At 35.7% G+C, this 26,984-nt stretch overlaps 3 protein-coding genes and 1 long non-coding RNA gene across 24 annotated transcripts; 1 reads left to right on the top strand and 3 right to left on the bottom strand.

Moving 5' to 3' along the window:
* Window positions 1–808: 808 nt before the first annotated feature.
* On the bottom strand, window positions 809–3,571 carry LOC112737303 (probable glycerol-3-phosphate dehydrogenase [NAD(+)] 1, cytosolic). The gene is made up of 5 exons (XM_025787144.3): window positions 2,314–3,571; window positions 1,883–2,104; window positions 1,479–1,726; window positions 1,242–1,381; window positions 809–1,135 (listed from the first exon to the last, which is right to left on the bottom strand). Exons 1-5 carry the CDS (start codon window positions 3,083–3,085, stop codon window positions 1,009–1,011), a joined length of 1,509 nt encoding a protein of 502 aa, XP_025642929.1. The 5' UTR covers window positions 3,086–3,571; the 3' UTR covers window positions 809–1,008.
* Window positions 3,572–10,270: 6,699 nt separating this feature from the next.
* LOC112737302 (uncharacterized) lies at window positions 10,271–12,451 on the top strand. The gene is made up of 2 exons (XR_003168933.2): window positions 10,271–10,659; window positions 11,944–12,451. It is a non-coding gene; the product is annotated as an uncharacterized lncRNA (long non-coding RNA).
* Window positions 12,452–12,989: 538 nt separating this feature from the next.
* On the bottom strand, window positions 12,990–18,409 carry LOC112737301 (uncharacterized). 20 transcript variants are annotated; one of them, XM_072211260.1, is made up of 8 exons: window positions 17,888–18,409; window positions 17,725–17,817; window positions 16,781–16,906; window positions 15,968–16,486; window positions 15,658–15,883; window positions 15,430–15,566; window positions 14,456–14,802; window positions 12,990–13,785 (listed from the first exon to the last, which is right to left on the bottom strand). In XM_072211260.1, the coding sequence occupies exons 7-8, from the start codon at window positions 14,540–14,542 to the stop codon at window positions 13,240–13,242; spliced, it is 633 nt and encodes a 210-aa protein (XP_072067361.1). In that variant the 5' UTR covers window positions 14,543–14,802; window positions 15,430–15,566; window positions 15,658–15,883; window positions 15,968–16,486; window positions 16,781–16,906; window positions 17,725–17,817; window positions 17,888–18,409; the 3' UTR covers window positions 12,990–13,239. The 20 variants fall into 16 exon arrangements, 11 of the variants coding, with proteins under 11 accessions (XP_072067361.1, XP_072067362.1, XP_072067363.1 ...); XR_011869369.1 differs by having other exon boundaries at window positions 15,968–16,482; XR_003168932.3 differs by having other exon boundaries at window positions 12,990–13,793.
* Window positions 18,410–21,173: 2,764 nt separating this feature from the next.
* Window positions 21,174–24,048, bottom strand: LOC112737300 (cytokinin dehydrogenase 6). 2 transcript variants are annotated; one of them, XM_025787136.3, is made up of 4 exons: window positions 23,063–24,048; window positions 22,350–22,744; window positions 21,988–22,250; window positions 21,174–21,829 (listed from the first exon to the last, which is right to left on the bottom strand). In XM_025787136.3, exons 1-4 carry the CDS (start codon window positions 23,706–23,708, stop codon window positions 21,508–21,510), a joined length of 1,626 nt encoding a protein of 541 aa, XP_025642921.1. In that variant the 5' UTR covers window positions 23,709–24,048; the 3' UTR covers window positions 21,174–21,507. The 2 variants fall into 2 exon arrangements, with proteins under 2 accessions (XP_025642921.1, XP_025642922.1); XM_025787137.3 differs by having other exon boundaries at window positions 22,350–22,738; window positions 23,063–23,882.
* Between the last annotated feature and the right edge of the window lie 2,936 nt (window positions 24,049–26,984).

Genomic DNA, 26,984 nt, shown 5'->3' with positions numbered 1-26,984 from the left:
TATAGAATTTAATTGTGGGTTAAAGGTATGATAAAGATGTGGTGAATCATTTCCATGGTAACATTTTTTAGAAATTCCATGTGAAAAATAAGTTTTTTCAGGTTTTTGAAGTCCTTCAATAAAACTTATAGTAAAATAAAGATTTTGAGAAAAATCATTTTGTATTGATTTTAAGAATTCGGTGTCATTACAGTTAATATTGGTTAAAATCATTAATTTTTTATCTATTAATTTTGATAACTTAATTATTTCTTCTCTTAAATCTTCTAATTTACTTTTTTCCATTAGGTGACGCTTTTCTTTGTGAAGAGCTACGATTTTAAATGAAAAGTGTGGCTTTAGGATGTGTGGTTTAGATTTTGCCAACTAGGCACATCTTTAAACTTTGCTCTTTACCTTATATTTCTCCTTATCAAAATTAGGAATGACTTAATAATTAAAAAATTAATATATTCAAGTCTATAAATAAATATTATATTTAATTGGATTATTCAAGTGAAGTTCATAAGTAAATATGGGCTTAAGTTAACTTTCTCCCTATTAAGAGAGTTAGTAGAACAGAGATTATCTCTTATTGTTGTAATATTATTCCTCTTTATAGTATTAGTATACTGTCACATTATTTTTGAGAAAAAAAATATATTAAGATCACGTTGTATTGTTGTTGAAGTATTTATCTCAGTACACGATCCTAGGTAAATTAATTGTGGTGTTTCAAACTTGCAACAGCCCTATACAGAATTATGGACACAACAGCAGATTCATTTCCTGCTTTCATCATGTTAATTGCCAGATCAAAGGCATAAAATTGTTGAAGGCATAGGTATTCATATATATGAAAGGAAAAATCAATCAAAAAGTAATATTAAGGTTTCATTAAATATATAATCAAACACCTTCCCTAAACTAAAGCCTGCCTCAACTGAAAAATCCACAAACTCTCACTGAAATATACATTGACCAAACTTCAAACTAACTGTCAAACTCATTATGCATCTAGGGTTCTAGCTAAGGGTTCTGACCAAGAAGAGACGGCCTATAAAACACTTGGCTTTGAGCAATCTCAATACGGTCACGTGGATCGTTCATGGTCTCATCTCGCAACGCTTGAAGGATGGCTTGTACTGGAGATTCCCTGAACATCAGATTTCAGCAAACCATAGAAAAAGTTAGTTGGTTGGTTAGTTAGTTCAATTCTTGAAACACTATCCCGAAAACCATGGGAAGTGAAACTTAGTTACCTTGTAATCAGTATTCTATATAACATCTTCAAGATGGGACAAAGCTCCACTGGGGCAACATGCTTGTTTTCTTCTGGATTTAGGACATTTAAGCTGGACTGACTAAGTAGCTCGTAAAATGCTTTAACTGCCGAGATTCCCTATGAAATTCGAAGCAAAATAAAATATCATCGATAAGCAGCAAAGTCGAAACTTGAAACGAGCATTATCGAGTGTTGAATGACAAAAATCTAATACCTGAATCATCCCCTTGCCCTTGATGCTGTCGCCCATTTCGAGGCTCAACTCTCCTTTGGCCAACTTTTGTCCATACCAAGCATTACGACCTTTCAACAACGTTACATAGGTATCGGCCAAGAGAGGTCCTGCAAGTTTCTCTGGCTCTTCTGCCAATAGATGAGTGATGAAAATCATCTCCGATGTGCAATGAGCAAAGTAGACTGATTTGCTGGTGGCACTTTCATTTGTCAAAGCAGCTACCATTCCTATCAAATCTTAAACTCATCAATACAAATTACAAGTTTTCAAAACATTAAGAGAGCTTTTCGATGTGATCTAACAGAAAAGAATTCAAAGAACAGGACATGAAAGCACCGAATCCTGAATAACATCTAGAGTAGATCAAATAAAACTAAACTAACCTGCTCCAATGGCGTATACATTCTTTAATCCACCCATAACTTCATGAGTAACAAGGTCACCATTATCCCATACTATAAAATGGGGCTGCCTCAGAAACTTTGCCAATGGTTTCCGCCATTTCTCTGCTCCACAAATCCGAGCATTTGCATATTCTTTGTTGTAAATTTCTGAGGCAATGTTAGGTCCTCCCAAATAAAGTATGTTCTCAATGGGGACTCTGGCTGCAAAACATGATAGTTGACAATGAAGTGAGCCATAAAGAGAAGCAACAAAAACATTAAGTATAAATGTTCTGACAACGTTAAATTGAAAACTAAGAAAACAAATTAAGTAGTCCAGGTTGCTCAGAACCATAGTAAAGTGAAGATAATTCAAGCCCATTAGACCATTACATAATGCAGGTAAAGAAACAAATATAGCCACGTCTTACTTGCTCGATTGATCATAAGAGTCGGAGTTATTATTCGCGGCTCGCTACCTAATTCGGCCTCCACACCCTTTGCCAATGAAATAATGACAGGAACCGTGATCCTCTCTTTCCAGTACTTACTAATCTCTTCAAAAACCTCGCTTGTTTCCGTCGAAGGCAAGCCATTGATCACAATGTCAGCATCCCACACAGCTTCCTGCAAATTGGTGACAACCTTGAGAGGGCAAAGAGGTGTGTCAATCATGTTCAAGCAGAACCCATCTTTCAAGATCTCATCAGCATAAAGAAACCTATCCCCTAACCTCGCCTCGACATATTTCAAATAGGCACACCTCCTAATCAGCCTCCTCAATACATCCTCCCTTGAATTGATAACCTCAAACAAGTGCTGAGCAGTGGCCTTATCAACCATCCTCCCAGGTCTCCTCCATATCCTTATAAGAACTTTTTCCCTTAAGGAACCATAAGCTTCTTGCAGCATAGCTGTGAAGACACTACCCCAAGCACCAGCTCCAACACCAACTATTCTCAATGGATCACCATCCACTTTCCCCATAAGCTGACGAAGCTCATCAAGCTTCAATTCCAAACCACCACCATTTACATTATGAAGAGAGCCATTTGAATTTGAATTTTCAGTGTGATTCATCTTTGATTGATTCGTATTTGTTGCAAACGACAAAGAAAGAGCACAGGGCTTACAGTATAAATGCCTATGATTGTTGACAACCAAAGATCTAGTATACCCAGAAATTTTAGTGGGAAATCTCATCAAAGCTTGAAGCTTTGTAAGCTAATTATGAACCCCAAGAAACTAAAATCCTCTAAAACATGGAAATTCAAAGTCAATGAAGCATGCCCCAGTACCAATCGCGAACAAAAGGGAAATTAAGGAAAATGATGAAGAGTTACCAAATGGATTTTGAGAAGCAGTGAATTACTGAACTAATAATGAGCAATGCAATCCCGATAGATGAAGAGCATTGAATGCTGAGAAAGTGGGCGGCGTGAAGTTGAGTTTGATTCCCCAAAGTGAAGAGAAGTTTGATACTTTTCTTGGTTGGTTGGAATGTGCATAGACGAAGATAGAAGAGAGTGAGTTGAGTGTGTCTTCCTTCCTTGCTTGCCTTCGTTCTAAATTGAAGCAGCGACAAGTACCAAGTTGTGTTTGTGTTTATGTTGTTGTCTCTGTCGAAAGTAGAGAGTATATGATGAACATTCCTCACACTTCTCTTCATCTCTTCTTAGTACTTACCGCAACACTGTTATTAGTAATTTTAAGTTTTTAACCATATTTATTCTGTTTTTTGTCTACTTTTAAATTAGGTGTTCATTTAGCAAATAATTTTTTTCCAATCATTGAAAGAATTATTAATATAATATTTAAAGGATAATTTTATAAATTTATTTCAACGACCAAACGGATCAATTTCACACCATTCCCTATAACTCGAAAATGACATAATCTTTACACCTTCAACACTTGTCTCTGTTTTTGAGTTAAGAAATTAACTAAATTAATTAATGATGACAAAAATTATCTTATTAAGCAAAATAAATAATTAGTGTTGATTACTTATGATTATATGAGGCTAATTATTTATTGTTGCAGGTCAAAACTCATCTTTGCAGTAGCCCAAAAGGAAGGAAAACAACAAACAAGACTGGTGGACTAAAATGCAAATGAAGCCCAAAAGAAACAAAGAATAGAAGGCAACGGGCGGAATGAAAAAGATTCGATCCAAACCCGGTTACATATCTCAGTTCAAACTCTTTCCATGTGCTTTAACCAAAATCAACGTACACCTTTACTGTCTCAATCAGAACTCAAAGAAAGAAAGAGAGAAAGCTTAGTCTCTAAGTTGTTCATAGAAGAAGAAAGAAAGAGAAGGTTAAGCAAGAAAGGGTAAAATCTAATCAACCATTTCAAACCACATCGAGAAAAAAAACAGAAGCAAATGCAAAGGTTAAAGGTAACCCATTTCCTTATGCATGCATCATATGTTCTTCTCCTCTTCCCAACTCTCTGCTCAGTCCAAAAAAAAGATACAAAGGAAAGTTGATTTTTGTTCTTCACTACTGTGCATCTACGGTCACAAGTATGTCTTGGGGACCAAGTAGCTTCTCAATGGCTCAGATCCGGTTTACCATTGAAAGACTTTTGTGGTTGCTGTTTTATGATTTTTGGTCAACAAGAGAAGGTCAGAAGCAAAGTTTCTATTCTGAGGATTAATGGAAAAAAGTGAGTTGGTGGGTTGGTGTAGCACAAGGCTCAAGAACTTGACCTAGGAAGAAGAACCCCAACAAGGAGATAAAAGAAGATTTTCTATTCATTCAGAAGTAAGGAGACATAACCCAGTGTATTGAGGTTTTGTTCTGTGGAGAAGTTATCTGAAGAAGGTCTTCTACTTGGACAGTACTCTCTTTCAAAGAAGCATTCCGCCAAAAATGAAGAACTGAATTAGAGACATGCAAATCTAGTTTATCACATAGCAAAGAGGCTGTTGTAGAGTCAATCTCCTTCATGTTTTACAGATTGTAATTTACTTTTCAATGTTTATCTTTCTGTACTTTCTTGAGTGAAAAGGCATAATGAGAGATCTCAAGTAAAAGCCAATGAGTGAAAAAAGGCTGAGTGATACACTTGAGAGAAAAGTCTAGAGTTATTTCAGATTTCTTTAGGTAAGTCTGTGTCTTGTATCTTGTACCAGTGAGGTACCCCTTTCTTAGTTGGGTAAGCACTAAGAGTGAAGAGTTAGGTATTAGCATAGCCAATGTCAAGTTAGGTTAGAACTTGAGTGTGAAAAGATTGTATCAATCATGTGGAATTGGTGTATGTAATACTTTAACTATAGTGAAAATTCCACCATTATTGTGGTGGAGACTGGACGTAGGTTGCATAGCACAAGGCAACCGAACTAGAATACATGATGGTGTTAGCTCTTTTCCCTTCTACTCTGTTCTATTTTCTGATATTCATGAGACAAAAATAAATTGTCTCATAAATTTTCACTGCTGAGTTCAAACTAAATCAGAATTGCAAGTTTATCTAAAAAGGGGTTATTTCAGTAACTTAAAGAAAGGCATAGAATCAACCCCCTTCTCTAAGCCTACTACAACCTTCATCTGTGCTCTAAAATACTCTGCTATTCCGCGCCAACCAAATGTTCCAAATAACTGCAAAGAAGCCTATTAGCCATTTCTTTTGCTCCGACTTTCTGCCTGGTACTCTAGTCCAACTCTCGAAGAACTCTTTAACAGTCCCCGAAATGGCCCATGCTCTATCAGTATACTTCAACCAAGCACACCATACCTGCCACGTAAACTCACAGGCAAAAAATAAATGATGTACAAATTCTATATCCTTTTTACACAATACACATATATTGTCAGTATGATTAATAATGCCAAGTCTACTCAGCCTCGCCTTCGTGTTGACCCTGCCTACTAAAACAAACAATGCAAATAGTTCAACCATTGGAGGAACCAAGCCTCTCCAAATCGAACTAGTGAAGCTGTAACTCGTGATATCCTCTGAAAGAGTCCCTTTCTGCAACACCTGCACAAAAGAATTAGTAGAAAAAATACATTTTTTTTATCAAATTTCCATACAATTGAGTCTTCTCTATCACTCGATAATCTTACAACCCGTAACCGGCCGTGAAGTTGATTGAGCAACTCTAACTCCCATTGGAATAGTTCTCTCCTCCACTGGAAGTTTCATACCCACTCTAGCCTATCCCAAAACCCACAGTCCCCTATTACGAATCCTTGTTGATTTGAAACAGTGAAGAATCTCGGAAAACTATCTTTCAAAGAGCCACCTTGTAACCAAGCATCCTCCTAAAAACGAGTGCTCTTGCCGTTTCCCACCTCCATAGACAAACCACTGATCATCATGTCTCTTGCCTGTTGTTCCTTAATATTAAGCTGGCAAATATCTTTTCAAGAACCCACTCTTGATGGCAAAGGTTAGTTTGACAACATTATAGTTGGGTCCAACTGATTACAAGAGCGTACAACCTTCTTCCACAGCGGACAGTCCTCCTTTGAGAAGCGCCACCACCACTTGAATAGAAGCGACGCATTTCTAATTAGAGCATCCCCCACCCCAAGCCACCTAGCTTTTTCGGAGCTTGAACTACCTCCCATTTCACCAGTGGTATTCCATTATTTCCAACTTCTTTACTCCACAAGAACTTTCTCTGAAGTCCAATTATCTTTTCTGCAACCGCTTTTGGCATCTTATACAAGCTCAAGTAGTAAACCGGCAGACTATTGAGAACGGATTTTATTAGGACTAACTTACCCGCTTTGTTAAGAGATCTAGCTTTTCATAGGCTCAGCTTGTCTTCCACCTTGTCTATGATTGATTTCCAGGTCTTCACCAGCCGATGATTAGCGCCAAGAGAAATTCCTAAGTATCTGACAGGTAATACCGCCTCAGCACATCCCAACAAACCACACATATTCGTCACCCAATCCTTCTCACAGTTGACTGAAATTAGGCTCGACTTATCAAAATTGATGCTCATGCCAGACATTAGCTCAAAACATCGCAGGAGCCTCTTATAATTCACTAGCGTCTCCGTTTCCTGCGGAGAGAATAAGATTGTGTCATCTGTAAATTGGAGATGCGACAATTCTATATTGTCCATTCCCACCAGCAGTGGAGAAATTCGTCCATTCCTTACCGCCTCCCCCACCATCCTGTGCAGAACGTCAACGACAAGAACAAACAGGAAAGGAGAAAGAGGGTCTCCTTGTCTGAGTCATCTCTCCATCTTGAACGGCTTGGATGGTGACCCATTGATCAACACTGACATAGACGCTGTAGTCACACATTCCTTCACCCAAGTCCTCCATCTAAGACCAAAGTTCATCTTCTGCAGCACTATATCCACAAAGCTCTACCTCACTCTGTTGTAGGCTTTCTAAAAGTCTAGTTTAACAATTGCCGCCTGCTTCTTTCTCAGCTTCAACCATTGGACCGTCTCACAAGCAATGAGAGCACCATCATGTATTTTGCGGCCCTTTACAAACGCAGACTGAGTCTCCCCTACTAGGTGTGGCATCACTAACCGCATTCTTCTTACCAGAACTTTGGATATTACCTTATAAACACAGCCAACTATACTAATCGGTCTTTGGTCTTTGATTTCCTTGGCCTCCACAAATTTTGGAGCTAGTGCCACCCAAGTAACATTAGCATCTGTTGGTAGCTTCGCATTCTGGAAAAAACCCAACACAACTGCAGTAAACTCCTGACCAAGATCACCCCAACATTTCTTTATGAAGTTCATATTACAACCATCACTACCTGGAGCTTTACTGGACTCACAATCCCAGACTGCCTCTCGTACTTCCTCAGTTGATGGCATTTCCTCTAGTACTGCTGCTTCTTCATCATTAATCTGCTTAACCAGCCCATCACAGATCCCAATCACAGGAGCATACTCCTGCCTATACAGTTCTTTATAAAAACCCGTAATCGCAGTTTTTATTCGGGCCTGATTCCGCACCAATCTTCCATTAATCACTAGAGACTCAATTCTGTTGTTCCTCCTTCTTGCCGACGCTAGGTTATGGAAGTACATAGTATTCTTATCCATATCTCTAGCATGTTGGGATCGGGACATCTGCTTCCAATGAATTTCTTTTCTGACATACCACTTCGCACAGCAAGTCACCAGAGCCTTCCGTCTAGCTTCCATTGTTCCGTCATAACTACCAGCACTAACCATATCATCAATCTTCTTAATCTCATCCTCAAATATCTTAATTCTGCTGTCCATGTCCCCAAAATTATCCTTATGCCATCTCCTTAGCGGTACTGTCAAAGCCTTAAGCTTGTTTGTGAACATATCATCTCCCAAGTTCCACCACTCATTCTTTACTAACTTCAGAAACCCTTCATGTGTAAACCAGGAGTCTAAAGTAAGAAAAGGGCTCGGACCCACCCAAAGTCTAGAATTTTTTAATATCAACGGGCAATGATCAGATAGGCCTCTAGGGCCTCCTTTCAAACGAGTATCTGGAAACTCCTTAAGCCACTCCAGACTGACCAAGATCCTGTCAATGCGGCTATAAGAACGACCTTGAAACCATGTGAATTTCTTATCGGTTAATGGTAAATCAACTAGCTATAAATCTTGCACCCATTCCTTAAAATCCTCCGCAAATGCCGGTAAACTAACAGCTCCTTTCCTTTCCTCCAACCGTATTATCTCGTTAAAGTCTCCCATGAAACAAAACGGAACCTGACATAAACCCAAAATGTAGCTTAATTCCTCCCACATCACCAACTTCTCACTCCGAACATGTGCACCATACACCAAGCAGAAAGCACATTTAAAATTATTTTTTGTCAGCAAGCCTTCAACGCACAGTCAACCATCCCCTTTATAGCAGTTCGATTGTTTAAACAATAAATTATCCCACATTAACAATAAACTGCCAGAGGCACCAATTGATTCCACAAATTTCCAACCCACCGTATCACAACCCCACAAGCGTGCTACATCAAACTTAGTAACCACCTCCCTCTTAGTTTCAATCAAGCCTAGCATATTTAATCTGTACTTTTTCTTCAACTCTTTCACCATACTCAACTTTCCGTACCTTCCTAGGCCTCTAATATTCCAGGAACTATAAATCATTTAAAAAAAAATTTCTACACACCTTGTTATGTTGTTTGGGCCTGCTCCTCCTAGCTTTCTCCTTTTGTTTTGCCATCTTTCTTTTTGCTGCCATAGCTTCATTTTGACTTTGTAGAATCGCCATAATATCTTCTTCATCGTCATAAAAAATCGCACCTGACTCCACTCCTAACTTCCACGTTTCCTTATTCTCCACTAACTGTCCTTCCTGCGTATTCCTCAGGTCAGCATCTGGTTTTGCGCTTTCAATTTCTGTCTCGGATCCAGTACCCTCTGTAACCCGTTCAATCTCATTGTCCTTACCCGCACCTTCTTCTTCACCTTCTATCTCTGCCAACGCGCTCACCTTTTCCTGACCCAGTATGTGTTGATCTTCATGATTAGCCCGGCCGCTTGCTTCACCGACAAACCCCTCCACTTCCGGTTCATTATCAAAATCTCCCGTCGTATCCCGTGCCACCGTGCTCACTACTGCACCGTTGCAAAGTACCAGAGCATGGCTTCGTTCCTCCGCTTCTCCGCCTGCCCAACATTCCGCACCTCTACTCAATGCACAGGGACGCGATTCACCTGTACCAATCGTAGCTAAATTCTCCAATCCGTTTGCTGAAGGATAAGCTAAGATTAATTTTTAAAAATGAGTCTATATTGAGAGGTCAACACTTGAACAAAAATCTTATAAAATTTTGAGCTCTCCTACCAAACTAATACTATATCAATTAGCTTTTGTGGTAATAATTCTTCTAAAATTTTATAATTAAGTTAATAGTCAAAATCGTCCCTAAAAGATATTCAATCTTCATTTTTGTTTCTGAAAGAATAAATTAATCTCCGAAAGATAACGAATCTGGTCATGTTAGTTTTTTTGTCATCTCGTTCGCTGACGTGGCACGTTAACTGCCAGTGTGGCACTCGCTAAGTAGTACCCTCTTGTTGCTGACGAGATAAATTTGTTAAATCAATTCAAATCAGTCCTTAAGTGAATGAACTCTACTCTTAAATTCAATCATTGGTTGTCTTGGTGCTCTGTCCCTCGTCCCCTCACTTCCATTGCTACTTTTAGAGTAATTAATTCAAACTACATAGTATCGAATTTTTTTCTCCGACCATTGAAGCAACTCAAAAGCTTCTTTAAGACCTTACCGCAGCATGAGCTTTAGGTAGCGTTTGTTTGCGAGACAGAGACCAAGAGACAGAGACAGAGAGACAGAGACTAAGAGACAGAGACAGAAATAAGTATTAGTATTGTGTTTGGTGTGATGGTGTACAAGAGTGAGTTATGTCTCAGTATCGTGTTTGGTTTGAAATAAAAGATGAAGACTAAATTTGTAAAGTTACTAAAATGCCCTTATATCACCAAACAACCCTAACCCCCCACAAAGCCAAATTCATTTTCGTAAGTTGGAGTTACCCTCACCCCCTTTCTCCTCCAATGAACCCTTCCTCCTGTTCTCTTCCGGCAAAGATGGCTGGAGCCCGACCCGCCGCCGGAAGGACCTGAGCTTGTCAGCTGTTTTTGGTGGGACCGAGGAAGGCGAGTCGGCAGCGATCCGTGGTTGATGTTCGTCGTCCCGTGACGGACCCCGTGATTTGTGGCGCCGCTGCGGAATCCACGTCTGGGGTTGTGCGTCGACCCGGTGCCGGCTTTCTGTGTTTGGTCGCCGGTGTTTGTGGGTGCACGGATTAGGTAAGTTTCGTATGGTTTCAAAATTTAATAGGTGCTCCTTCCCCGTATTGGGTTACCTCTGTTGTGAATTGGTTGATTGGATTAGCTATGTTGCTGTGTTGTGAACTGCTTGATTGGATTAGGTCTGTTGCTCTGTTGTGAATTGGTTTATAGGATTAGCTCTGTTGTGCATTGGTTGTTTTGTTGATTCGTTATCGTTGGATGCTGAATAATGATACTATTTTTTAATGACCCAGTGACACACATCAGTCATGGAATGTTTCTTAAATAAAACAAATTATGATCTTTGCATGTTAGTTCATCAACATCTGATAGATACATATCTTATCTAGGGTTTTGTTTGAGAGAGTGGACATAAATTAGCACAATTGGTCAATGCTGATGCCTAATAATTGTTAAACATTACTAATAATTAAGATTCTCTGTTTTGTACATATCCCTTTTTTTTGTTTATAAAGCTCCAATTCATTGCATGGTACTCTAACTACATGGAATCAAATTCAGGATAGGTTGGTCTGTCACGTCTTATAATTAAACTTACTAATTGGACATGATTAGATTCAAACCATGGCAATTTGATATGAAATGAGTATATATATAAACCTAGCATCGTGTTTTATTTTATATGTTAGGCACTTTATCTAGTAGTATCATTAGTATTTCAATTTCAATATCCTTTTATATATTAATTTCCAATAAGGCTGCAGCTTGTCTAAAAAGGCTACGAGAATTTGTACACACCCATGCTACCTGAAGGAAAATAATGAACCTTTGCACCTTTCTCTACTGCTCATTTTTTAAATGTGATTTTATTGGATTATTGCATCAAACCTTATGATTAGCACTAGCAAGTGGTGGGTGTCTGATTTTGTAGGAGGGGATCTAACACATTGTTATTTTTTAGTTAATTTATGTATTAGATCCAGTTGTGATTATAGTTGAAAAAAAAAAGAAAAAAAAGTAGAAGATATGGTTTGAGTGATCTGTTTCAGAATATGTACTCTTTGTTAGTGTCAACTAATCAAAAAATGAATTATAACATAAAATGTCTGTTGAAATCCGTAAATTGTTTGTTTCTTAAAACTTTTCTTTTGTTTTTGCAAAAAAAAAAAAAAAAAGACAATAACAGGTGCATTGTATTGATTCCTACCAAAATTTTTTTTGCCATTTCTGAATTTACACTTGTTAAATCATGATTGGTTGTTTCATATATGAATTCTCTTCTTCTTTTATGTGTAGTATATACTACATTAAAACTATTGTGAGTTACTGTTACATTTATAGGGTGGTCAACAATGGCTTCCACAAGTAGAAGAACTACAAGTGGTACGTACGGCAGCGGGAACACAACGGGAGACCGTTTTTGTGAGTGTGGGTTAAGAGCACCGTTGCAAGTTTCCAATAGCGTGGCCAACCCGGGTAGAAAGTATTACGCGTGTCCAACAAGGAGATGTGGATGGTTCAGGTGGGCAGGTCCAAATACCCAGCATTCTGACGTTGAAGAGGATCGATCTTCTCAGCTTAACTTTAATTTTAAGACGACCGAACGAGTGGAAAAACTTCATGCTGATGTTGTGTATCTGAAGTTTCTATCATGCGTTCAGCTTGTTGTTTCCGGTCTTTGTATTGTGTTGATCATTGTGGTGTTGTGTAAGTTGTAGTATGGGCTTTGAACTCAAATAGGCATTTCAGAAATTGTAATAACAGTAGCACATATTTGGCACTTTTCATCTTGGACATGTTGAGACATTCAAAAGTTATACTTTATGGATAATCTTTTTTCCTTTTTTTAGCTTTTGCTTTTGTGAAACCTTTATTCCCCACTTTATATCATCCTTTTGCTCATGTTAATGAAAATCTTTACTTTATCAAAGAAAACAGGCCCAGAAGTGGGTGTTATGCTAGTCCTTCCAAATATGTTGCAAGGGTTTGATCCTTTTATCATTCAAATTTTGAACCAATTTCCCCATGTGTTCTGAATGTCAAGGTTATTGCATAAGCATATATGTGTTGCCAATTGGATTAGGTTGTTGCTGCTATGATTTGCCATGGCTTTTTCTTCTTCCTTATATGATTGGCCATAGCTTTTTTTATAAATTTATCTGAAGTTTCTTTATGAATAAGATTTTCAGAAGTAGGTTAAAGGAAGAAGACTTTGTGCATATCTATTTTAGCACTTAAATGTTGTGGGAGCCATTATTGTCTTGTTAGAAAACACTATTTTTTACTAAGAAGACTAAACATAGAATTATTAGACTTACTAGAATGAAATATTTGTAAGCTAAATCCTAATACAAATTAAATACAAAGATATGGTAAACTACATAACATAGGCGGAAAATGAAGAGAGTTGTTAATATTGGTAATCATCCACCAAAGTATTTATCCAAATAAGAGCGAAACAAAGGAAGTTGCATAGTTAGGTATGGAAACATAGCAACACACAGATGGTACCAAAGTTTTACCATGCTAAACATAACATTGTCCTGGAATCCTAAAACCCGACTTCCAAAAAGTTAACACCCTAAACCAAACTTAAGACCAGAAGCCAAAGCTAATAAACTTAACAAGTATTCAACTTCATATAATGGAACGCACGAGCCCAATCATTTGTGAATCTGACAAGCCCCAGAAGTGTGCATACACATTAGGACTTTCGGCAAACTTCAGTATCGCCCTGACCACATCGTCATCACCGAATCCAAGCTGTGTGAGCTTCTCGCCAACCTTCCACTTCTCGTTCACACCAACAATGGCATCAGCTATCAGTTGGGCATTCTTTCGTTGGTCAGTCGATGATTGCTGAATCTGATTGGCCATCCTCTCGAGTACGTCAACCTGTTTCCTCTTCCTCCCGCATTTCCTAGTGCTTTCCGCGCTCGCACCGACCTCAGAATGTGATGCTTGTCCTTGCATTGCTGCAACTCCGTCTTGGTCTGGAGGTGGAGACATCTCGGACTGATCAAATCCAGCAGCAGTGTCGTCTGTCTCTTCGTTAACCTGTTCCTCCGCATCGAAGCCACTAACGGGCGCCACTCCCGTGGCTCTATCCCTGCCAAAGATACCTTCCAGCCGGTGAAATAAAGGAAATAGCTTGCCAGGACTGTAGAACTTGGTCGGATGTGCCTGCGAAACTTGTACACCGGAATTAGTAACGTTCAGAAAACATGATAATTACAGATAAACAAACTTGATCAGTAGCCATTCAGAGCATCATTGGGACAAGTACAAAATAATTCAGCAAAAAACAACTCAATAACCAAGATAACTATATCAGAAATCATTAGATCACTATTTTTTCTACTCATGAAACTGCAAACTTAATCAAACAGTTACCCTAGTATTAATTATATTCAAATCCACCTTTCTTCAGGGTATATCTTTTGAGTTTGAATCCTTTTCTACATAATCTGCACCAAGTCTTGAAAATTTGTCAATCCCAAAACTTAAGATAGATTAGGTGCTCACATTTTATGTGTAGGTGAGCTACTAATCCGTGATGAGCTCATGATATTCTGGGCATTAACTCTAGCAATCTCACATATGTAACACAAAAGATTGAATGAATTATTGTCTGCTGCATTACTAAAATGTTTTTTGTCAATCCAATGATAAGTAGGATCCTATCATGTCAAATTTCAATGCAAATATCGAAGTGCTTAAACTGAGCAATCTGGCAGGGAAAAATTTCAGCCAAATATTCATGAATGATTAATTTATACCAATGATATTCAAACAGATTTATCAAGTAGCACACAGTGGGAACAACCCAATGAAATACTTCAAACACACGCACCTTCAACCAAGCATCAAGGACGTCTTTGCTGTCAACCTCAACACATTGTTTCTCGTTGTTCCAGCCAAATCCGCTACAAGCAAGCATATCAGCGGCGTACTAGTACTTCTCCTTCAGCCGCTTGTGCTTATTCTTGCAATGCTTCGCGGTCAGTGTACAACCGGGGAAAGCCTCCAACATCTTCAAAGCCAGCTTCTCGAATGTTCCCGGTTTAAACTGCCCACAATCAGCCCGCTAACCGTCAACGACAAACTCCTCCATGAAGCCAACAAAGGCCAATGTCTCTTCATCACTCCACATTCGCTTGTTCTCCATTTCTTGCTACCAATATTACGATAATAAAAACCCTGCATTAATAATGTAAGTTACAATCACTTATCACCAATGAAGAATAGCAAAGAATTACACCACAGATAAAATTAGTAAAACTGGTCTTTGCCATAAGAGATGAAATAAGGAAAAAGTAGACAAGTAGTTCAATTATTAAAACACTGGTCGTTGCCATTACAAATGAAAATAAAACACCAAACAATATCACAAATACGCAGTACCCAAAAATTAAATAATGTGCTGTTACAATGTCTCAACACTCAACTATTGATACAACTAAAATTTCCGCCATTACAACAACCCTAAACCACACAACACTACTCCGTACGACTCGCACGCCACTCTTCATACATCTCATTTGCTATGTTGTCACACCAGTGACTCCACTCGTTCGTGTTTTCGACCACATCGATCAATCCATCTTGTTCCTCGTCTCCATCGGGCGTGAATTCATCCAATATGCTACCTTCCTCCTCCGGATCCATCTCCATACTCTTTCTAATGAAATTTTGCAGCAAACAACAGGCAATAATTATCTGAAATTGTGTCTTTAGGGGATAAAAGCTAGGGCTTCTTAAGATGGACCACCTCTTCTTCAGCAAACCAAAGCAGCGCTCAATAATATTCCTTGCAGAAGAGTGTACCTGGTTAAAATATTCTTGGTAGTTGCGCGGTGCACGTGCTCCCTGGGCCCACTCTCTTACATGATATCGAGTCCCTCTATACGGTGCAAGAAACTCCGGACCATTTGTGTAGCCAGCATCAACTAAATAGTAATTACCTATGCTCAAGTAACGCAAATAAGGTAAGACGGCGGCTATCATGAACTCAATCTAGTTGTATAAGCTTAACTATAGAGAGGGCATAATTACCGTGGGGTATCTTAAGACTATTACGACGAGTTATTGCATCTCGAAGTACCCGTGAATCAGATGCCGAACCCTCCCATCCGCTGAGTACGTAGACAAAACCCATCTCCCGGTTACACACCCCTAAGACATTCGTGCAGATTTTACCCTTTCTTGTCCGGTACCTTGCCTTCTCAGATTCGGGGACTGTCACCTCTATATAAGTGCCGTCTAATGCTCCCAAGCAACCCTACCATCCATAGAAAGCTTTGATATTCAGATAGAGAATCCATCAGATAAACATGAATCATACAGAACATCGAATAAGATCTACCTTAAACCTTCTCCATGTGGGGTCCACACAGTCCTCGGCAACTGGTGTAGCCTTCGCGAACAATATCCCTTGAATCCGTATTACAGACTTCAAAACTTTATTAAAATACTTACTCACTGTCTCGCCGGACCTACAAAATCTAACCTGTAGACTACGGTTTTTCTTGTGATGCGCTAAGATAATTAAGAAGGTCGCAACCTGCTCCGGCAGGCTTACATGACCATCCTCTGTAAGTCCTCCCTGAACTTGGAGCAACTCACACAAGTTAGCAAATGCATTTGTGTTCATTCTCAACTTCCAGATACAATTCCTATCACCCTCACCAACAATACGCTCTAACGCCTCACGTCTAATTCTACTATTCATTCTTCCGCCTAACGATAGTTGCCCAGTAGTTCTATCCCTAAAGTAAACAAATAGCGTAAGCACAAAGAACAACATTCTTTCTTCATGGTTGGATCTCATCTCTTCATAAAAAGACACGCATCGCTTAATAATTTCCGACCGCTCCATTTCTTCCTACCAAAATCGTTTCATTAAAAAAAAATATAATTTCCAAACAACTCTTACACAACTTCAAAATTTTCATTAAAATTTATTTATTAATAACGTGATTACATCCAAGGAAATGCTTACCATATATTTTTATTAACTAAAAGAAAAAGAAACAAACAAAACTTTAAAGGGAGTATGGAGTTTGGACTTTGGAATTTTTATGAAAACCAACGTTAACAACAAAGCAGTGTCAGTCTCTAAATTAAGATTCCATGATTAATTTCATAAAATAAATTAGCATAGTTTTGGAACATTTACCTTAGCAAAGAAGCAAGCCCTAATCACCCAACAAACAGAATTTATAGTTACACCCTTTGAATGTGAGTAAACTACCACTCTCTGTCACTGCAAACCTCAATCAATTGTTGCAATGAGAACTTGAGCCTTATAAGAAAAAGACTTTTGAGTTAGAAAGCACACACAGTATTTTCCACGAAAAATAAAACCAAACAACTATTCAACATAACTTGGTCTCACATAGTTGCAGTTACCAAAATATTAGAACTGCACTCGAAAAACAGAGTGACAAAATAGAAAACATTCAACAGAGACTATCTACAAGCATAACAACTTGTTGATTCAACATAACATCTTAAGATAATGTGAGTCATGAGATTTGCATCTCATTCAAAATGTCACTTCCATATGCAATCTTAACAACGACAGATGGATATTTCAAATAAATTACAACAAACCTCTTCACACGAATATTTCAAATGTTTTATTTTAGTGTTTCAACTGTGTTATTTATTTCAATTAACTAAAACTATACTAAAATACCTAAAATACCGAAACACTGAATATTGACATGAATCGGGTTCATCTCATCTACGCAAGCAATACATAACACTGAATTGAGATTCCTTATTATTATTATTATTATTATTATTATTATTATTATTATTATTATTATTATTATTATTATAACGTGACTCATGCTATTGATTCCAATTTCAGCAGATGCAAGGGATGCATGCAACAAGTATGTTTCATGTGGCAAATGAGGACTACAGCATATGTCCATTCCTATTATGTCCAAATAAAATACAGTTATGACAATAATTTGAAGTTAATCATTCAATTAAGTTATTGCCAACTAGTGTTCCACAAAATAAATTACACATAAACCTCTTCACCCGAACTGCATCAGACACCAAATGAAGACAGAGGAACCCAGATCACAGAAAGGGAGCATTACTAACCTGGATAACAGAAACTGTGGTCGCAACAACTTTCAGATGGACTCCACACCTACTCGGCAGGCTCTCTCCTACAAGTTCGTGGGACCGCCAGATCTGTGAACAAGGGAGACGACATCAGAAACGGAGGCCTACGGAGAGGACGTCGGAAGTCCCAAGCGCTTACCTTCAACCGGTTACGCCGGCGCGGTTGACGAACCTTCGCTGCCTATGGACGCCGACCAGGATCTCCTTCGAGCATGAAGGAGAAGGTGTTTCGAGGGGCTGAGTAAAAACTGAAGCCCTAATTTCATATAGTGAAAGGGTAATTTTGGAATTACATAATTATGTTAGGGGTATTTTAGGTAGAAATTAATTAGTTCAAATTCTGTCTCTGTCCCAGTCTCTAGTGTCCCCAATTTTTGAAGCACTGAAATACTCAAATTATTGAGACAGAGACACAATTTTTAGTGCTAGTCTCTATCTCAACAAACACAATACTGAGACCCTGTCCCCCAGTATCAGTTCTAGTCTCTGCAAACAAACACTATCTTAACGAACCTCTCGTATAGACAGTTTATTATGGGAGTTGAAGACAATATTACTAGAAAATTATTGAGAGAGAAGCTCCAAGACAAAACAGAAGGAAAATCAATCTTTTAATTAGGTGATTTTAAAAACTGGAGACTGTGTTTTTGAGATATGACACAGTTTAAAAAATACGGTTGCACCTAAGATATATTCAATTGCATAGTTGTACATAAACTGAAGGCTAAATACTTAGATATGGTCATATAAAAATTTTAGTTAGTATATTTAAAATATGTGTATACTTATTCAAAAAATTTTAGTTAGTATATTTAAAATATGTGTATACTTATTTAAAAAATTTAAAATTATAAAATTTTGAATTAAAATTTAGAGGGATATAATTTAAATTAATAATTTAATTTAAACTAATACAAATAAATATACTCGTATTTTAAAAATTTTGTAATTTTAAATTATTTAAATGAAATTGGATAAAATAAAAAAAATAAAAAACAAACCAATACAACATTATATAAATATAATAATACGAGTATGTTTATTTGCATTGGATTAAATTAAATAATTAATTTAAATTATATTCATCTAAATTTTAAATTAAAACTTTTATAATTTTAAAATTTTAAATTATTTAAATAAGTATACATTACACATATTATAGACATCCCAAGTGTAATTGTATTTTTTTTTTTTTAACTATGTCATATGACGGGTACACAGTTCTCAGATTGTGTACTTAATATTTATTGGTCTGTATACCCAGAATGTGTAATGTGTATTTAAAATCGTAATTTATCGACACGTTACACATTTTAATAAATATTATACTTTATTAATTTAAATAAACAAATCTTGATGGAAAATGGATATAATTTTGTAAATATCACATTCGGCCCATGGTTGAACTAAACCAAAATTGAATTAATTACAAGATTATTGTTTGGGCCGATATGGCGAGAACAGGCCCATAGTCAAAATAATATTTTTGTAAAAAATAGATACTATGAAACTGCAGACCTTTCGAGCGGAAAAAAAAGAGCAGCAACCCACTAAAAAATTAGACAAAAATAAGGGAAAATAAAAACGGGTGTTCAAAAATCAGGACAAAAAGTTCTTATCCTTAAATATTCTTATTAAATAAAAAATAAAAAATAAAAAATCAAATATAATTAATTTTATATAAAATTGATTATTAAGAATTATTAAATAATTTGATAGGTTTGAGTAAATTATTATGTAACTATTCTCAATTAATAATTTCTAACTGCACTTGAGTTTTTACTAATAAAAAATAATACACTTTTTATTAACTAAATAGATCTTAAATCTTTATTTTTGTAGGTTTAAATGAATAGTTGGAATAAAAACATGCCAATTAGATTAATCATATTTTATTAAAATATTAAAATAAAATGCATTTCTCTATAAAAGCAAAAACAAAATTTATTTATTATTCTAATAATAAATTACAGAGCATTGCACTCTTTATTTTATCGGATACGGATTTGTATTTAATTATCACCAAGTTTAAGTGGAGTCTACTAAATATTAAGTGAGGACATGTAGGTAGTGTTTGTTTTAAAAGATTTAAATTGAGATTAAAAAACTAAAATACCGACATAAAATTTTAGCCTCTTTAATTAGTATATTTAAAAAGTTAAGACACAAAAAATTGTGATTTTATGAGAAAATAGACTAAAATTTTAATAATATTTTTTTAATAACTAAAGATATTTTATTAAATATTTTTATTTTATATTTATATTTATTTTAAACTAAATATGATATTAAAATATAACTCAATTTTGTATATTTTATACCAAATATAATACAAAATCTCTCTAACAGTGTCTCTCAATCTCAATCTCTCTTCCAAGTACATCTGCATAATTTAATGGACTTTTGTATCTATCTTTCTGTTCACACAATTAACATGTCTAAACTAACATCTGCATAATTCTTCAATATAATACACAGAACAAGACATGCACCATATGACACCATCTCTCTTTATGCTTATGGGTGAAAATCACTACCATGGGAAATATTTTTACTACCATGATTAGGATTTAGGATTAGCATGCATGATGATGGTAGATCTTCAATTCATAGGGCACATGTGCAACATGCAATTCATCATTTATCTTCAACTTTCCCTAAAGTACATAATTTCTTATTTTCTTATCAAGGGTAGGTATAGGTCCACCTTTTGGGGACTCTATCAAATTAAATGAAAAGAGTCCTTTAATTTGTGCATTGTGCTCCTTGGAAAGTAGTTTCCTTGCTTTCTTATTTTGTAACTGAAAAAGATCATATTTTGAGTACATCTTTGTTGAGTGGTGGTTTCAACTTTGATGCCAACAGAAGAAGGAAGTCTTTATGAGATGATATATTCATTGTGGTCTCATCTAACGTGGAAAGCTTTGTGTTTTTGGTGTTATTGTCTGGTGAGTGGTGGTGTCAAAACCAGAATTCAGAAATCCACAAGTGGTGAAGTTGAGATGCAGCTTTCACTTGCTGATGTGTCTTTCAGTTAGTGTGTAATAGAAATCAACTATAAGCCCCCCATTATTGAGTTTCCTATGTCCCTCTCTAATCTAATTCTAATTCTGACACATTATCATAGATTTTTCTTCAATTGTAAGATATTGCTCCATTTTATGCTATCCTTGCTTTTAATACATCTTTTTCCATTTTAGGCTTACTTTGCTTCAAAAATCACAAATTTATTCTATTTTAGAACTTCTTTTAGCTTTTGGCCAATTAAATATTAAGATGTTATTATCATGTTCGGTAATTATATTAACAAATACTAATATGTTTTGAAAAAAGTAAAGAGTGTAACTCTTTAAATTTTGTAGCTTTAATTGAAATGAGCTAAAAATATATGTAATTTTAGACACTAAAGTAAATGACAGTTACAGTTTTGGAGACCAAATTGGTGAATTGATGTCATAAGCAAAGAAGTTTTGACAAATTTGATATGTACATTGAATGTGGCTGATATTCTGATAATAATAACAGTAATAAATAATATTTGTAATTTGTATGGAAGGCCCTATAGCAATTGATGTGTTGGAATTAATATTTGACACCTTATATATGTTGACCAAATCTGAGCCGGACAATGGTGTCTTGGTGCTACACTCAGCAGTCAGCAGCAGTGTAGTCAATTTTGTTCACATAATGCCATGATGAAGGTCTTTTCCTATTCATATTATATTATATATATTATGATGATAAATAATAATAATGTGGTCATGAGAAGTTTATTGCTTTTTGAAATATTCTTTGGCCTGGAGCCAGAATAGCCAAAGGGTCATAAACAGATTTTCTTTGCAGAAAAGACTCCCACTTTGGACCAAAGTGGGCCTTCCATTCCTCCTGTGTGTTATAGTGGGGCAAGTACTGCTTCACTCCAAGATTGTTTCTTTCACAGTACTCCAATATCCTTCTGTTCTCACCTTCTATGTGCTCTATCCCATCATTTCCACTTGAATCTCCCACTGCAGATGCTAAAATTCCCACTAAGTAAAACACTTCTTCATCTGGTGTCACAACTGAGCTTCTATTGTCCCACCTACACACCAACAACAACATTATTTTTATTATTAATATCTTCATTTACTATTCTTTTCTTTTACTAGACCGCGTTTGGATTCTGCCTTTCTGTTACAGAATGGCAGAATACAGACGCAGTCTAGTAAGTTATTATCGAAGGATTGATTGATTGATTACTTTGATTTATTTACTGGATAGATAAGGACAGGGCCATTGCTGGTTTCAGTTAGGATATTCCCAAAGACAACTTGTGCAAACTTGTGTATATTGCTTCTTGGTACAAAGAGATTGAGCCATGGGTGTGGAACATCCCACAACCCTTTTGAACGCAGCTTCAACTCTGATACATGCACTCTGTCTAAGAACTCTACATATGTTACTTCTGTTAGGAACAGTGTTGATTCAATATAGTGCAGATAAGACAAATGCTTCTCAACTTCCTACATTAACAAACAAAATCAAACACATTACCAGTGTTAGTGAGTTCATATATTTCAACTACTGGTTTTAAATTTTGGTTACATTTGTAGTCACCTCACCTCGTTTACGAAATCGATATCTTGTGGATTGAAATACTTGGCTAATTCTAGGCAGAAGAGGGTTCTTCCATCTGACTTGAACTGATTAGCTTGAATTGGATCTTGAGGATTAAAGGTTGATCTCCAATTATTTAGGAGACCAGTTCTGTTTATTATCACAAAACCTTCAATGTAATCAAATGCATTATTGTTCTCTGAAGATATCAGTTTCTCTTGGTCTCTTGTGAATGCTGTGAAATCTGAATACAACACTCTGATCCATTTCACCATGGTAGGTGCTGGTTCAAGTAAAATTCTTGCCCTTGTTATAATGCCAAACTGCCCAAGACCCCCTAACACACTGTGAAACAGTTCACCATTCTCATCCTTGGAGCAGTTTACCACTTGCCCTGTTCCTGCACCAAAACAGAAAAAAATATATAAAATTAAAATAAAAAAATCTTGCTTGTCCCCAAAGTCAAGTAATCAGCAAAACAAGAAATCTTAAAGAAGCCTGAGAAAGTTTCTATAGAGACAAAAACGTTAGTTGTTGTGGTGGTTATAAAATTTGATTCTTCTTTTCTCTTGACCGTTGAATTTTGGTTGCAGCCGCAATACTGCTGTCTTAACAAGACAAGACTTAAAAGTATTGCGGATGCAGCAATATTCAACGGTTTTTTTTCTTTTTCTTTACTATTAATTACAATGCAACGAGAACTAACCAATCTACAAACCTGTAACAATCTCAAGCTGCTGAACATTACTGATCTGAGGACCGTGGCGGAACGCCTGGCCGCTTACGCCGGCGTTGGAGAGCGTGCCGCCAACGGTAAGATGTAAATAGTCCGTCCATGATCTCGGTGTTAAACCAAACCTAAGAGTCTCATGCAAGATGTTTATCCACAACTCACCACCGGAAACATCAACATAAGGAGAATCAGAATCAGAATCGGAATCTGAATCCGAATCAGAATCTGGTCCTAGATGTAGCTGCATTCCAGGTAGCTTAAGAGATTCCATGTTGATGACAATTCCATTGGGAGCTTGAGCCTGACCTTGGAGAGAGTGGGCATGGCCTCTTGCAGCAACAGTTAGGTGAGAAGTGGGTCCCATGAGCCACACATGCTTGATGGTGTTGGCAATGTCAGAAACTGATTCTGGATTCATAACTGCCATTGGTTGGTATTGGAACCTGTTTCCAAAGTCTTTAGCTGCATTTCTGAGGCTAGTTTCGTCAAAACTGAAGTGTCCACCACCAACTGCATTCAAAGAAAAAGAAGAAGCTGTGATGCTTGAAAAGCACCAATCAAACCTAGTAATAATGGTTACACAACTAAGGAACAAGATCGTGAAGCTTCTAAGGAACGCAATAATATTCATTTTCTTTTCTATGTTTGTTTATTACTAGTTAGAGTTAAAGGAAAGAATATATAGAAACTTTGGTAGTTGTTGTTGTTCAAAGGAAAAGGGATTAGAAGAAGAAGAAGAAGAAAAAAAGTGAGGGAATGAGGGTTGAAGTTAAGGTTTGGAGGTGAATTTAAAGAGGTTTTTTGTGAAGTGGTGATGGTGGCTGAGTCAACTCTTATTCACTCATTGGAGAGAATGCGTATGAAGACTGTCTACTTTGGAAACTAAATTAAAGAGTTTTGAGATTCTTTTTTCTTTTTTTGTTTTTTTTTTTTACTTGCTTCTGGATTCTTTCTTTCTTTCTACCCTTTTTAAGAAGCTAAGGCTAAGGGATCATATTCATATATATGGAAAAGCAAAGTAAAGGAGAGAGATGTGAATAATGTTGAACAGTAGTAACCACATAGAATAGTAATATTATTCCAATAATAATCTCAACGACATGTGTTCCCAAGTTGCTGTTCATTAGTCCATTTAAGGATATGCTTTTCCCGATTTAGAAATCAGTCCTTTCTTTTTATTACAGTGCATATCATGGTTCTTACAAACTCTTATAACTATTCCTCATTCCTGTACCCTATACATAGGACATTATTCAATTCCAATCACAAAATTAAGCCTTTCTTTGCTTACAATTTCGATTTGTAATTTACATTAGTTTGAGTTGATTTCTCTTAGTACTTAAGCATTTGTGATCGAATAATGTCTCAATAGTTTACCGTAACAACTAAGGTAGAAATTCAAGTGCAATTAAAAGCTCATAATTAAGAATCGATAGATAACAATTTAATTAAATCTATTAATTTATTTAACGATTTTCAACCAACTAACTTCACGTGAAGTACAAATTGAGTTGAGTGAATTGGTTTGGAAGAGGTAAACATCGCGAATCCTAGAATGAGATTGGATGAGAAGGACTAGGAGGAAGAGAAGAGAGAATGAAGAAGAATTGGATTATATTCGAAACAAGTTGGGTGGGGTTGTGGTTTATGTTGGTCCCATGTGACACGTGAATGTCTTCATTTATTTGTGGGTAATTGGATTGGGACTATGCCCTCTTGGCCATTGATTGGGCTATGTAGGGTCCTACTCCTATATATGCTGAGAAGGGTGGCAATTGCAAAATACTAGCTTCAGACAAATTAATCAAACACCTCTGCTTTTAGTACAATATACTCTTCTTTCTGCTATATCAAATCTTTTGTACCTAGCTCTACCACAACTTTCATCTCATTCTCTTCTCTATACTCTATACCTTCATCAAATTTCATATTATATGCAATTTTTTAATTATTTTATGCTACACTAGTTTTAAAACTATGCTAGCTTGGTCCCATAATTTGCATTATATTCATATAAGATTTTATCATATTTCTCGCATAGATTTGTTTGAATTCTTTTTACGTTTACTTTTTAAATACTATCAATAAAAGACTTAACACATATTTAACTTATATTTTTTATCTTTAATTCTTATACTTCTTATACTATTATACTTGAACATTGAAATTTTTTAAAGATACCCCTTCATTTTCATTGAAATGCTATTTTAGACTAAGAGGATTTGTCAGAATTTTATAGACCGATCTTACAAATCTATATTCTACTGCTATTTTTTTTTGAAACAAAAGAAGCTCAACACATTAAAGTGAACCAGTCGTAGAAAAGAAAAGAAACATAAAGAGCAACAATCAAATTAAATCAACTCCCTGACATTATCAATACTTCTATCAGCCACCCACCGGATCACATCTACGCCACTCTGTGTAACTCAACACCGTCTTTGTTTATTATAATAGAAGTAACCCTAAATTCACATTTAAAACACTTTCTGTTTATTGTTTTATTTTTTATATTGATGAAAAAAGTTGTTCGTTATGACTATAATTTAAGAGTATATGATCGATGAGTGACATCAATAAGAAAATAATATTCACTCTCATATTCATTCTTCTTAAAGGATTAAAATACCCACAATTAATTATACAGAAGTTAAAAAAAAAATTATACGTGCTAACGTTTCATATTAATATTGTGTTAATGGTAGTTGAATTAGAAACGACAAAAATTTACAATTTATAAATTGAAGTGCTAATTTAATCATTTTCAAAAGTTAGAGATTATTTTATTAATGAGTTATAATTCAAATGGTATAATCTTTTCATCTTTACCTAGATGTCTCAGATTTAAATTTCACTCTAACTTTAAAAAGAGAAGAAGAAAAAATTAAAAACTATTTTAATGAATATTAAAAATTTTAAAGACCAAACTAGATATTATCTCTAAAGATATTAATATTATGGGTAATAAAATTAATTTATTTTTTTTAAATGTCAAATAAATTATAATTTATTATTATTATTATTATTATTATTATTATTATTATTATTATTATTTAATTTTGAGATCTTGGATTGTGAATATTTGGAATAGAAATGAAAATGATGATACAAAACCTACAAAAGAAAAAGTACAAAAGAGAATAACACAACCTCTAAAACTTGTGCTACACACACTTTTCTTAATTTTAATGTGTGCAAATGGATTACCCTAAATTTTTTATAAGATATATTGATATAATGAAAAAAATAGCCAATGGAGTATCTGTATAATGTATAATGTGTATAATGGGCTGTTTATTTGGTCCAATATGAATTAAAAATAAACATTTAGGATAAAATACTACTAATTTATTAAACAGAATACACTCATACTACTAATTTATCAAACAAAATATACATTATACAGATACTCCATTGACTCCCAATACTTCTTCCAATGAAAATTACTCTGATTTATTAGTTTTGTATTCATACAACCACGTCTTACATCAATAATATTTTATAGAATATTCTCAATCTTTAAAAATTAAACTATCGAAAATGATGAGAAGATAGAAAATTTGAAAGGGTAATGTTAGGTAGACAAAAAAAAACAGCCACAACTTGTCTTATTTAGCATTAATTAATTGTCGCAACAATTAATGAATGCTATATAAGACAAGTAATGACTGTTTTTGTTTGATTTTCTTTGGTTATCAAACATTTTCGAATTTAAAAATTGTGATGGATTCTTAGCATATGTTTGTCATTCTAATTATCCTACTTACAAGCACATATTCCATGAGTACATTCATGAAGGAACCTTTGAGGAGATATAATCTTTCAGTAAGTTACAATCTTATAAAGAGGTGTAATATTTTAAATATGACTTTTCATTCATTTTGAACATATATCACACAATCGCCCA

This window comes from Arachis hypogaea, chromosome 13 (genome assembly GCF_003086295.3).
Source record: "Arachis hypogaea cultivar Tifrunner chromosome 13, arahy.Tifrunner.gnm2.J5K5, whole genome shotgun sequence".
In the NCBI taxonomy this organism is placed as follows: Eukaryota; Viridiplantae; Streptophyta; class Magnoliopsida; order Fabales; family Fabaceae; genus Arachis; species Arachis hypogaea.
The sequence above is the reverse complement of the archived record's forward strand: the minus strand, read 5'-3'. Positions and strand labels throughout refer to the sequence as shown.